Source organism: Prinia subflava, chromosome 7, assembly GCF_021018805.1.
Source record: "Prinia subflava isolate CZ2003 ecotype Zambia chromosome 7, Cam_Psub_1.2, whole genome shotgun sequence".
Taxonomy (NCBI): domain Eukaryota; kingdom Metazoa; phylum Chordata; class Aves; order Passeriformes; family Cisticolidae; genus Prinia; species Prinia subflava.
In genome coordinates this window covers 5,524,855-5,537,856 of record NC_086253.1, presented here as the reverse complement: position 1 = coordinate 5,537,856, position 13,002 = coordinate 5,524,855, and the positions used below count along the sequence as shown (strand labels likewise).

The 13,002-nt window shown below is 40.9% G+C and overlaps 1 protein-coding gene across 1 annotated transcript in view; it reads right to left on the bottom strand.

Moving 5' to 3' along the window:
• Nucleotides 1–13,002, bottom strand: part of POLR1A (RNA polymerase I subunit A) — a 29,347-nt gene that overhangs the window by 15,231 nt on the left and 1,114 nt on the right. The window contains exons 3-19 of the mRNA XM_063401430.1: nucleotides 12,034–12,183; nucleotides 11,834–11,941; nucleotides 10,912–10,997; nucleotides 10,704–10,813; nucleotides 9,908–9,994; nucleotides 9,182–9,284; nucleotides 8,578–8,737; nucleotides 7,469–7,642; nucleotides 7,195–7,317; nucleotides 6,213–6,440; nucleotides 4,996–5,250; nucleotides 4,013–4,204; nucleotides 3,437–3,580; nucleotides 2,808–2,991; nucleotides 1,484–1,566; nucleotides 1,213–1,371; nucleotides 782–880 (exon numbers count right to left, since the gene is read on the bottom strand). Of these exons, the coding sequence (XP_063257500.1) occupies nucleotides 782–880; nucleotides 1,213–1,371; nucleotides 1,484–1,566; nucleotides 2,808–2,991; nucleotides 3,437–3,580; nucleotides 4,013–4,204; nucleotides 4,996–5,250; nucleotides 6,213–6,440; nucleotides 7,195–7,317; nucleotides 7,469–7,642; nucleotides 8,578–8,737; nucleotides 9,182–9,284; nucleotides 9,908–9,994; nucleotides 10,704–10,813; nucleotides 10,912–10,997; nucleotides 11,834–11,941; nucleotides 12,034–12,183 (2,445 nt within the window). The remainder of the gene's footprint in view (nucleotides 1–781; nucleotides 881–1,212; nucleotides 1,372–1,483; nucleotides 1,567–2,807; nucleotides 2,992–3,436; nucleotides 3,581–4,012; nucleotides 4,205–4,995; nucleotides 5,251–6,212; nucleotides 6,441–7,194; nucleotides 7,318–7,468; nucleotides 7,643–8,577; nucleotides 8,738–9,181; nucleotides 9,285–9,907; nucleotides 9,995–10,703; nucleotides 10,814–10,911; nucleotides 10,998–11,833; nucleotides 11,942–12,033; nucleotides 12,184–13,002) is intronic.

The following is a 13,002-nucleotide window of genomic DNA, read 5'->3' as shown; positions in this document are numbered from 1 at the left end:
AAAAATACAGTTAAAAAAATGTCAAATATTCAGTAAATGCTCTGTAGCTCAATGTGAACTTGTTCATGAAATGTTCTAGCTACTGAGAGGCAGAAAAGGCATGGAGACCTGTTTTTTTTAAGTTATTCCAGTACCCTGACTCATCCTCAACATCACCTCAAGATCTGATTCTGTATACTCATTTTAACACAGAGATGCGAAACTAAAAATACTGTCAATATTTTTTAGGTCCCTACATTACCCTCACCACCTCTCAGCAGTGTACAAAAAACAGCACAAAAACCTCAACCCAAAATGCTCCCTCTTTTGAGCTGTGGTCATTCTCTCCATTTTAGATGGCATTTTTATAGGGTCTCTCTTGCTTAGTGTCTGTGTTGCAAATGGTAAAATGAAAATGTATCCTTGCCACTTCTACCAAAACCAAAGATTATGTTGTTCCTATTCAGAAGCTGAAAGAAGGAGAGGCCAGGAGAAGTTATTTCTCCTACAGCAGGTTTGTTTGTATGAACTGCAGCACTCCTTCTCAAAAGCAGGTCTGCTATTCCAGTAAAACCTCATGTACTGAGGAGAGATGCAAATATAGGTTATAATAAACATTGACTCTCTTCCATCACCCACTGAGGCCTTTATTACATTCTTCTAACATTTTTCTATGCCAAAGTCCAGAATGAAAACCTTGCCCTGGTATCAGATATCCCCACAAGAGCTTCCCAACAGTTTATACTCCAGGACACATTACATCAGCACATGTAACTGCTAAGCCTGTTCTGGCTGTCATCACCTGCATTGTGTTTACAGTGGATCCTTTGGCTCCTGACTGCACCATCAGCTGCAAATTGTTCTCTGGAAAGCTCCTGTGGAGACCAAGGGGCATGCAAACCTACAGAGTTGTGGGAGAGAGAAGGGAACAAAACTAAATGTTATTAATAAAAATAATAAACCCAAGAAATTCCTGTGGAAGGCTTTTAACAAAGTGAAACAATGAGTAATCACAAACATTCCTATTTGTAATTTCAAAAGCATCTTGAATATTAAGCCATCTTCTCACTTAGGGAGAACAAGGCTGAGGAGGGGAGGCAGCACGTGGAGCCTCATGGTGGGGACAGATGGAAAACTTCACCCTCCAGAAGAGTCAGGCACTGCTCATCCACATTAATTAACTTAATAAGAAAGTTAAACAAGATTAGTATGCACAGATGCCTCGATGCCAACCTTGTTGACTTCATTGTTGTACTTGTTCACTTCCTCCTTGAACTTCATATCAACCATGTTAAAATCCCTCTGGTCTTTGCAGAGATGGGCATCCTGCCACTTCCCCTGGACCTCCTCACTTGATGCTGTTTCTGGCAAATTAAGAGCAGCTCTAACAGCCTGAAAGTAAAATATAAGAAGTTTTAGGTGTTAAGCAGGCATGATTGAACAAGGCAGTATTTCAAAAATTTTGCATTATGGAAGAAAAAATAAATTTGAAAAACACACTTACTTCAATACCACTCTGCCTTGACCTTTCAATGATTTTTTTTCTTTTGTGGTCTGCTTCAGGTTTAACCAAAATATCTTCAATCCCTGTTAAAGAGGAGAGGCAGAACACAATGGTCTAAATTGAAAAAAAATGAAGGAAGGAACCACATTTGATGTCAGGGATTTTGACTGAAGAGCTGGGAAAGGAAGTCACAATTAAAGTTATAATGATGGTTAGACTCAGGGTCAGCAGTCTGACAAGAAGAAAAAAAATTCTGAGTAGCTTTTGGATGGAGAAGTTGCAAACTATATATATAAAAAAAGAGCAACATCAACTAAGCAGTAAGAGTGCAAAATCCACTCCCTAATTTAAGAAGTCTTAACTTCAAAAGTCTCTAAAAAAAATCTTAATTGGTGCATTTGCACAAACTAATGATTTATGGACCAGCCACACCAAACTACTTTTTTTCTTCCATCCACATCAAATTTCCTATTAGCTGAACTTTTCACAATCTGGCATTTCTTAGCTTTTTTAAAAAAGATAAATTAAAAATACATATTGAGATGACAGGATCAGGGAACAGATTAAACACTGGAACCTGAACTCCTGTGAGCTATTTGTAAGGAGTCCTGTCACAGACACTAAAATGGCTGTGTCAAAACACCAAATCCCAAACTCCTGCTCCAGTCTCACTTCTCTTCTGATGTTTTAACTGCCTAATGATCCCAGGCTTGTTTCTTTTATTAACTAGTTCTTGCACCCTGGCTCTCAGGAGTCCTGTGTCTTACAGTTCATCAGTCACCCTCCTCACTCCAGGAGATACCTTTTCCTTTTCCCTGGCTCACAGAAGTCTGTTGGTCCCTCACTACTGCTTACAGTTGACTGTGTCTCTGTCACTCTTGTATGAGTTTGAAAACCTGTAATGAAAGATTTTCAAACTCATTTACCAGAAGTTTTACAGTGAAATGTGATGTGCTAGACTTGATCACCAAGCCCTTAGAGTTCTTTCCTCTTGCTTTGTCAGCTGTCCTGCTTTCTACACAGTAATTACTTTACAGACAAGCAAAACACAAGGTTTTGATCTAAACAAAATTTCAACACAGGACGTATTAACTGTGTACACTTTGGCTAGGCAGGACAGAAAAGAGAAATTGTTTGACATACTCAAACTGTACCTTCTGTTCATGCTTAGAAGGCCAGCTATGCACCAGCAAAAAACAACAAGATCAAAAAAAGGCTGGCAGGCAGCTATCCCACTCAAGGGCAGTCTTGCAGACTTTTATTCCCAGAATTAGCATGCCCAGCCATGTGTGGTTTAAGCTCAGGAGGTGCTGCAGGCACTCACCCATGGTAAATCCCCTGTACAGCTGCAGGTAGGCAGTGAAGAGGCGCCCCAGACACGTCAGCACTTTCCCACTGGTTTCACCCCCATAGATCTCGTAGCAGCAGTGGACCAGCCCATAGGCAGAGCTGCCAAAGTGAGCTTTGTCCAAGACTCCACACAGTAATTCACCATTTCTGATAATAACCTGAAAAATAAAACACAGCTTTGAATCAGGAAAATAGAAATTTTAATCTTACTAGGACCTCTACAGACTTTTCCATGTAATCTATGTGCAAACTGGTTTAAGTTCAAAAAGCTTACATATTGGTGAATGGTTAAATGTGGTCAGATTATCTATACTGCCAGAATTTATAGCAGAAATGGAACTTTTAACACCACCTGCATTTTTCCACCTACAAAGTCTGACAGTGAAGACACATGGCCTAACAAATGTTAGGAGTACACCTAAGGACCACAGAGAATTCTTCCCTACTCCCAGGCCTATCCTTCAATCACCCACTTCTGGCAGTAACTGCTGCCAAATATCTGCTTCTAACTTTGTCATCTGCTTTGTTTCCTTCCCATTCCTTTACTGTACACACAATTTTAATACAACACAACCCAGACCAAGCCCCAGAGTTGTTGCATACCTGAGATTCACACATTGAATCAAGATTCAGACATCCTTTTGCAGGTCCCTTTACCCAGGCTTTCCCACCAATTTTTGCTTTCCCAGTCAAATTCAGTGGAGCACGGTTGTCTGGAATGATGTTTATTAACAATGTGGAAACAACCTATAAAGAAACAGGATGAGTGGCAGGATTTTTTTTTTTGTATAATCGCTTCTCAACATAAAAAAATCTGGCATGAATGAGAAAAGCAACGTCCTGCATGTATTTTTCCACTGACAGCAAAGTTTTGAAAGCTTGGGAATCTCACAAGGCAGGAATATCCTCCTGCTACTCCACTCTCTGAAGGATCAGTGAGCTGAGACACATAATTATTCAGAAATACAAAACAGCCAAGGTTTTTCCATTAGATATATTACATTTTAAAAAATCAAAAGCTGTCTGTTGGGTTTTACAGCTCAGAAACACACACCAAAACCTACATGGTGTTGATGGGATCTTGCCTTCCAAAGGCCCTTAGAAGCACTGATTTTGGCACTAGCATTCTGCTTACTTTGAAACCACTGCCATTCTATAAGCCAGTAAATTATAAATTACCTGCTTTCCTGTCCATAATCGCTGTGGCTTCATAATGGCAGGAGGAAAGATTTTAATTCTTCCTTTTTTATCTGTCAGCCCTCGGTACACAAGCTCCATGTACTGCTCTCTGGTGAAAAAGCAGCCCCGGATTGTCATGCTGACTCCAGAAATCATGTGATCCTGGATCAGGCCAGGAAGTGGCTTCCCATCCTAAAGAGGTAACAACAAAAAGGTGATGGTAGGGGGGTTAGTAAGTCATGTGCCTTCAGCTCTTAAAATTATTCCCCCTGGATAAAAGCACTTAAGTGATTTGTAAAGAACTCATTACAACACAACTCTCTACTGAATCTCTTCTGGACACTGACACTCAAAGGAACGAGATTGTTTGGATGAGCTGGACCTTCTCTAGAAGAACAGAACCCCAAGTGGAGAAAGAGCCCAGAAACAAACCTCAGAAGTAAGTAGATTTTTTCAAAATTATCTCATTTATCCTTCGAGACAGAGTAAACAAAAGTATCCGCATTTAGAAATAAACACATCTGGCGGTGTTGTAATTTTGATTTAGGGGGGTCCCCAGGCAGGGTTCCCCGGGAGCCCCCTGGGTCCCAGGGTCATGGGTGTTCGCATGCCGGCAAGGAGGGAGACTCTAGAGGGCTGGTGAGGTGCTGATGAGATGAGGATTTATTTGGAGTCTTACCCCGGGAAGGCAACATGGTCACTGAGGGAGAGGGGAGAGGAGGGGGAGAGGGGGAAGGGGAGAGGGAAGGGGAGAGCAGCAGAGCCTCTGGAGGCTTCCAGGGCAACGAGAGCGAGCCCTCTCTGCCTGCACCCTTACCAGGGAGCTTCGAAATGGGTGCACTAAGATCCTTCCGCCAATAGAATTACAGACACACGATACTGCAGGGGAGGTTATAGACTTGGGATAAACCATACACTTCCCAGGGCTGAGCCAGAGCATCCCATTTCAATAAAATGCAATTCCACATGGCGGTTTCACTTGCCTTTGGCACCAGGTACTGCTCATCAGTGATGGCTAAGGTGTAGGCCTCAGCCCTGCCCAGCTCGCTCTGCGGGAAGTGTGCGTTCATCTCATCCCCATCGAAGTCGGCGTTGTAGGCCTTGCAGTTGGCGTAGTGCAGGCGCAGCACCTTCTCCCCGGGCAGGATGCGCGCGCGGTGCGCTTGGATGGACGGCCTGTGCAGCGTGGGCTGCCGGTTCAGCAGCAGCACGTCCCCGTTCTTGATGTGCCGACACACCTGCCACACACATTTGGTGCTGCCTACAAGGCCCTGCCCGGCCTCAGGAAGGACTGATTTATCTTTAAATGCACACGCACCCAAAACATCTTTCTGGTGTTCGTGTTCTGTGCAGAGCTCAGAGAGGACTGAGGCTGCTTGTCCCTGAATGCCGTCTACTCTCCACCAAACAACTGTTCCCCATTCACTGCCTCAAACCACAGTGATCAAATCAATCAGCTCTTCATCCAAAGCCCACTGGGTTGGACTGATACGTCCCACAATACACCCAGCCCTGGACACCTTAGAATAAGGTAGTAACATGACCCAGTAGCTAAAGCAGAGGCCAGGAGTCTCTTAATTTCAGCTTTATATACACAATACATCCTTATCTGGAACAGAGTCTCTCAGAACACTCTCATTTCCATTTTTCTGTTAGTAACATCCAAATATCCCTTTAAGTGATTATCAACAAGAGTATGGAAAGTTGTTTGTACAATCTAAATACTGTTACGTTTAACTCAGGTTCTGAAAGAACTGACACCACAGGATACTCAGACTTCAATTCTGAATCTCTGCTAAGCCTTTAAGAGAGACAAGGTAATGTACAACAATGTGAAAACACTATTAAACACCAAAACCTTTGCCCTAGTAGCTAAATAGGATGTTTTCAACTCTTGCAAGGGATGGAGATACAGTTAAGAAGTTTCAAAGGTTGCTTAAGCTGTAGGACAGAGGAGAAACGACTCACATAGAATCAATTAGGTTTGAAAAGACCTCTAAGATCACAGAGCCCAACTGCTAAGCCAGCACTGCCAAGGCCACCACTAAGAATACTCTGCACCTTGGCACGATGAATGCCACACACCATGTGTTAGAAGAAAGTAAAGGATGGGAAAATGGGGTTTGCAATTTGAACAAGTATCATGTTTTTGTTCCTACCCCCTCAACCAGAGATGCAGGAGGGCTGTGCCCATACTCACGATCTTCAGGCCTGTCTGGGGTGCCCCTGAGGAGGGCGTGAGGAGCTGCTTGGCGATGGCCTCGCGCTGCGTCAGGCTGGTGGCGCTCAGCACCGTGCGAGAGCCGTCCTCGTTGATGACCATGGAGGCCCCAGGGTGCACCTTGGGGCCATTGATGACAGCCTGCCTCAGCTCTTTGACATTCCAGGGAGTGACTGGCTGAGGGTAAGTCAGTTTGGTGGCAAATACCTAGGCAGGGAGGAAAAGAGAGAAAAAACCAACTTGTCCAATTTTGGCTTCGAACTGTGAAGGCCGCTGATAAAACAGTGTCAAAATTAACTCATACAATGCAAACATAAATGAATTTAAGCTCTTGAATGCATCTCCTCCTCAGCCTACTTTAATGCCAAATAAATACATTTCTGTTTTAAAATCCTGTATCATGTGAATATAAACAACGCCCTTTTTACAATTTTCTACTGCAGTGTAAAACTCAGTTAACAATTACAGAAAGCAAGCACGGATTTAGATTCTGCAAATAAGCCAGCACATACAGAGAAAAAGCCCATTATCATCAGGTTCACTATTTTCTGCAAAGATAATATAATGAAAAGTTCAAATTCAGGCTGCTGTCACCTCTATGAAGTTAAAAATCCTTAAGAAGGATGGTGACAGGATCATGGCCTTCTCCTTAAGGCTGCAATACCTCAAGAACACCTTGTGCAAAGACCACAGGAGGAACCGGATCTACTTTTAAAGTTTGCACCAATTCCTAATCCCACAAAACAAGTACAGCTTTTTCTTTTTTTTTTAATCCTTTTTCTCAGATGGGGTCATCTCATTTTGGAACAGTAAGAATTTCCTGCTTTCAGTGCTCCCTCCTCATTAACACAGGGCAGGAAAGAGTTCAGATAAGTCAAAAAGCCTCTAGATTTTTAACTGCTACCAAAGTGCCAGCAGTGCAGTTCAGCCCAAAAGGACACAGTTCTTTATTTATCCTCACCATGGGGATGCCAATCTCGTTGGTGCCAATGTACATGTCAGGGCAAATGACGGACCGAGCAGCAAAATCCACGCGCTTCCCCATCATGTGCTTGCGGAACAGCCCCTCCTTCTTCTCCAACAGCTTTGAAAACAGAAGACAGCAATTAAAACCTGCAAGTATGGAAAACCAGATGGATTCTTGCAATGATGAGTGTCATGAAAATGCCCACAGTTCATTTATTTCTTACTCCATCAGCTTCTAGTTTTTTATTAAGACTCCACCTGCTACCCACCTGACGAACACCAGGGTATTTTTCTGTTATCAGCTTGTCCATGTCACTGTCAAACACGATGTTGACATGGCTCTGGAGACGTATCCAGGCGTTGTACAGCTTATCTGCAATGCTCTGCCCTGGAATGGTCGTCAGCACAGAACGGTCCAGAGGTTCGCTATCCCCTCCTGTCTCCTACAGAAACAGAAATTAGAAACTTCTGGACATAACAAAAAATATCTTCTAATTACCAGGCTGAAGCTATAGTATTAATTACAGTACTAAATATAGCAAAAGGAACATTCACCATTATTTTGTACTGGTAGTCAATCCATATTAGGAATCACTGTAACTAGAAAATCCTATTCTTAGATAAAAATAATGAGTTTTTATCATTATGTTTTCAGTCTAAAATCCACTAAACCAGTCACATCCACAACTCATTGACCTCTCGTCAAATGTTTTAAGAACAGATCTCCATCTAGTGGCTACATCCTGAGTAACTAACAATGTTTCCAAACTGTTTTACACTGCAGAAATAAATCAAGTTCCCCTGAGTCCAGTGTTAAAGACCCTTCAATGATTCAACTGAAGAACAAATATGGAATGAGGCAAGCTGACATACATTATTATTTACACTATACAACTATGTGAACTGTCAGAAGCAGACAAGTATTGTTAATAATTACATTATTTGTGAAGTTTTGGTCCTACTTAGACATCAACTGTGAAAAAATAAACTAAATCACAACTGGCTCCACTAGGCTTAGAAGCTGAAGTGGTTTTTTTCCCCTCTTTACATGTGATGAGATGCTGGCAAAGTTTTATTGTGAACTGTTTGTGCTGCACATATTTCATTGTCCAGAAACAGGAGCCTGTCACATCTCACATACAGTAATCTAATACAAAAAATCCACGGCTAAGAGAATCTCAGCAAAATGTTTTTTTCCCTTTGCACCAGGTAGAAAAGGGCAGAGGGAAAAAACCAAACAAAGTATGGAACATCTCCACCAGCAGATATTCCAAGAGCTCAGGCAAAAACTGTTACAGGAACAGCTTAAACAGGAGCCTTCCTGAACTCAACCCACACATCCAAAAAAGCAAAGAATAAGATAACCAGCAACTCTTACTGTTTGGATTTCTTCTGTAATTTTTATTGGCTGACACTGTTCTTTGGCCATGAAAACCAGGAGTTTCCGTATCAGCTGGGCATCTTTCATCACAGCCTGCAGGTTCACCGTCTGCCCGTTCGTGAACAGGCGATCTCCAACGCGATTTACGGGGCGGTACCTACAGCAAACCAAAATGGCTTCAGAACATCAGAGCCCCTCAAAAGCAGCACGATGGACCTCAAAACGCTAAGCTAAATCTTCAGTGCATGGAAAATAATCCAAACAGTGAGCATTTAAAGATTCATATGTTCTACTGGGACAGTCATAAAAGAGGAATGATCCTTAACAGGAAATTCAGTACTGGGCAGCTATAATATTCCATAATCATTTAAAATACTAAAATACATTTTTTCCATAATTAGTATTTCAGTCTTCTAACGAACTCACTTGAAGTTATAATAGCAATTATCAACAACTACTAGTGTGATTTTTATCATTTAAACACTCCACTGACATTTAAGCAGACCAGTTGTCTGTACTACAGGAGTTTGGATCTCCAACTCCTGCAAAAGATACACTAAACCCTGTGATTCCTACAAAATTTTGGGGGGATAGATTTTACCTTGAAGGTGGAACCACGAGTAGATCTAAAAAAAACATGTCTGGACTGAATCCTGAACTCTCATGGGGATCCATCCCAGGGAAGAGGTAACGCAGAAAGAAACCTAAAAAGATACACAAGAAATATAAACTCCTTCTCATTGCAATTGTCTGGGAATCCAAATCCCCAGATGCACTTGGCCAACCATGTCAAAAGAATCTGCTAAGTTAACACTATTGAGCTTGTTTAAAATAAAAACATTCTTTTTTTTTTGTCACATACATGGTATTTTAGAAACACTCTGGACAGAAATATAGATTATAGCAAAAGGAGAAAGCAAAACAAGAGGAAGGAAGTTTCCAGCTACTGACTGTGACTGATTCACAAAACTGCTTTGGATTCTCCTGGCAACTGCAGACATTCAGAGGCAACTCAAAAAAGAGGCTGAAAATCCATCCTCAGTCTTTAAGCAGTGTAACTGTGGGGTGCAGCACCAAAGGAAAATCACACTCCACAAACAACAGTTGTGGGGAGCCTCAAATTTAGATTAACTGATCAAAGTCTTAATTGAATCCAGGTCTCTGTATTCACTGGCTGCCAGTCCTGTTGTCACAAAATCTATTTTGCAGCCAGGAGCCCTTAAGGCAAAAGGTAAAGATTTGACAATAAGATCATACTGGAAGATTTGCAGATTTGTCCACTAAATGGTACAGAAAACAAAGTAACATTCCTCTTCACAGCTATTACCTTCATTCTTCCACAGAGCCAGGATGTATTCCTTGGCAGTCATTGGTGTCAGGTATCCTCTCTTCCCTAACTGGCTTTCATCAATACCTGAAAAATAAAATAAAAGTAAAATATTTGTACCTGTGTGAGCCATCTCAGCTCAGAATATAGAATACTTCCCATTTTGCTTCTTCAGCCACAGCTCCAGAGATTTAATCTAGTATTTAAATCACAGAATAGCAAACAAAATCTCTATGGAAACCTTTCCTTAGGGCTAAATAACACACAAAAATGTCTGCTTCAATCCTGTCTCATTGTGTAAAAGATCAAGGATACCAGAAGGGAGGTTTAAATTTATTCAAACAATAGGTTCATTAACCCTAGAAAATGCCACCTACTTTCTTTTTTGTCTTTAACTCTTTAAAAGGAAATTCATTCAAAAGAGTTAGGATTATGTGATTTTCTGAGTTGGTCATCTTCCTCCTAATTAATCTGTAGTTGCTCTGTTTAAAAAATCCAGCAGAAAATCAACAACCTGCCAAAAATGAAGTGCCCCAAAGCCACCCTAAAGTTGACACAGATTATGATGTTGTACTTCTCTTCCTGACACAGACATTTGAAGCTGCCAAAGCACAACAGGCTCTCAAACAGAAATTTATTGGAACTGGGTTCTCTCTGACTCCTGAGCTTACTGGTTTAGTTATAATCAGAATTTTTTTTAGATGAGTTCCAAGTGCACAGTCACTGCTAAGAATCTGTGCCCCTTAAAAGCAGGGGAGAAGTGCAAACATATTGGAGTAGAAGAGAAATATTTCACCTGCTATTTCATCCAGAATGCCCTCCTCTCCTGATTTATGGTATGCTGTAGAAGGGTAAGTCACTGTCAGCTTGCTGTTGTGCTCCTTTCGCACCAGTGATCTCCTGGATCTTAAAAGAAAAAAAAAATCAAACAGGACAGGCAGATAAAGGTTAATATAAATACAGCATTTAAATAGAAATTAACTTCCTCATGTAGTTAAACTTACTTGCAGTTTGGGCATTTCTTTGAACCCATGTGTGCTTTCCAGAACTGTGATATCAGTTTATTTCTACACTCACACACATTTTTGACCTGGTAAAGGAAAAAAAAACAACTTAAAAATAATAAAAATAAATTAAAACATGTTATGTGAAGAATCCACTAAACATTACACAATTAACATTAACTATCAGCATGAACATTATTAGTATCAATGCACACACATGCATGAACTCATTAATTCATGCCTTGATCTGTAGTGTTATTTTTTTGTTTTCCCATTTGCTGGAGACATACATCCCTCAGTGTTCTCCATCCTCCTCTTTCAATTTATTCCATAAAGCCTTTATTTTTTAGGTCACTAGTGTAATTTAAAGCTTTTCAATGATCAAGAAATTAAACTTAGCTTACAAACAAATCCACCCAATGATCTTAGATTTTAAAATATTTTCTTTACTCATTTGCCTTTACTAAGCATGTACATTAAACTACATTTAAATGGAAATTAGAATTCAATTACACAGCTCTTCCTAAAAATGTCACTGTAATGAATTCTGCAAGTTTGCTGGATGCATCAGCTCTCAAAATGTGCTCTGTAGCTCCAAACAGCCAGAGCATCATACAGAGAAGTATCAGCATCTGTAGCTGGTGTACTGACAGCAGTGTCAGATTTTAATATGGTATTTACACCATCAAAACATTTCTCTACACAGACATTTCCCTATTTTCCAGAAACTCAACAGTTATACTAACATGACATAAAATCCTTTTAAAATTTAATTTCATACATTTCCCTCAAAAAACCCTCTAAGAGTTCAGAACTGGACAAAATGCAGCACCTACAAAGTCAAAGATAGGCTTTGTTCTGCACACTGCTATTTTAAGAGGATAAAGCCCAAGATCTCAGGAGGATCACTGCCTGTACTTACATTAGAACACCGATCTCTTATTTGAGAACTCTGTAACATTTCCTGAACGTGGCGATTCAACTCTTCCTCAATTTCTGAGCCTGTTGCATCTGCACATTGCTCCACAAACTAAAAGGAACAGAAGAAAAGAAATTGGCAGAGAGCCTTGTAGTTATGAGACCATGCAGCCCAAAAGGGATGGAGCATTAGACAGCACTTGCCCTGTTCAGAATGATTTCAAGGTCATGGACAGCATGGAGCAACCCTTTCTGCAGCACCTTCAGCTGACTTAGCAGCAGGTGAACCACGGCTCGAGGACACGTCAGCATGTGGCAATTCAAACAAGAGCCTCGGATCAGCAGGTACAATTTCTGGAAAGAAAGGGGGAAGAAAAGGTTATCCTGGCAGATGTACTGGCTTGCACAGTAAGCAAGTAAATAAAATTGTTTGGACTTGAAGAAAGTGCTACTCTAATTGGGAAATTCGACTAATGGTTAATTTTAATCATAAAGAATTTGCTTGGAAAAAAATTATTTCAACTAAACTCAAATGCAAAGCATGATCTGTAGATGAACTCTCTGCAGGCTGTCTACGTAACAGATACATGAAACACTTGTGGTATCTACAGCAGCTCTGGAACAAGGCTGCAGCACCATGACTACAGCTCCCAGTAGAAGAAAATGTGTAAAAACCAGTAAAATGAACCATTCTGGTCTCAGTCCTACAAGATGCTTCACACAATCACCTTCTCCTCAAGGTCTGGGAAATTATCAGTGGGTTTTATTATTTAACACAGCTCTGTGTTATTATTTAACACAGTTCTCTCACTCTAGCTGCAGCCCCCATGGCCTGAAGGCTGGGAATTACTGCTGCAGGATTTTAATCCTTGGTCAAGACAGTTATTTGGCTTAAAGCTGGAACAAGGCTAGAAGTGGGTACCTCATCTAACTTTGGTCACTTGAAAGTGAGGTTTTGACTCTCAATTAGTAGCCTGTGCAAAAGGCAGCTACTGTAAATGGTGAGATCAGCACCTCAGGAGGAAAATTCATCCCAGCTCGGGTTTGTTAAAATCTGGAAGAGTAAACAGCTGTTCATGTGCAGTAGTTATTTAAAGGAAATGATAAATTTTACTGTGCCATTCATTAAATTAAAGCACAACATCCTACAGTCAATCACATATTTTGGGATGA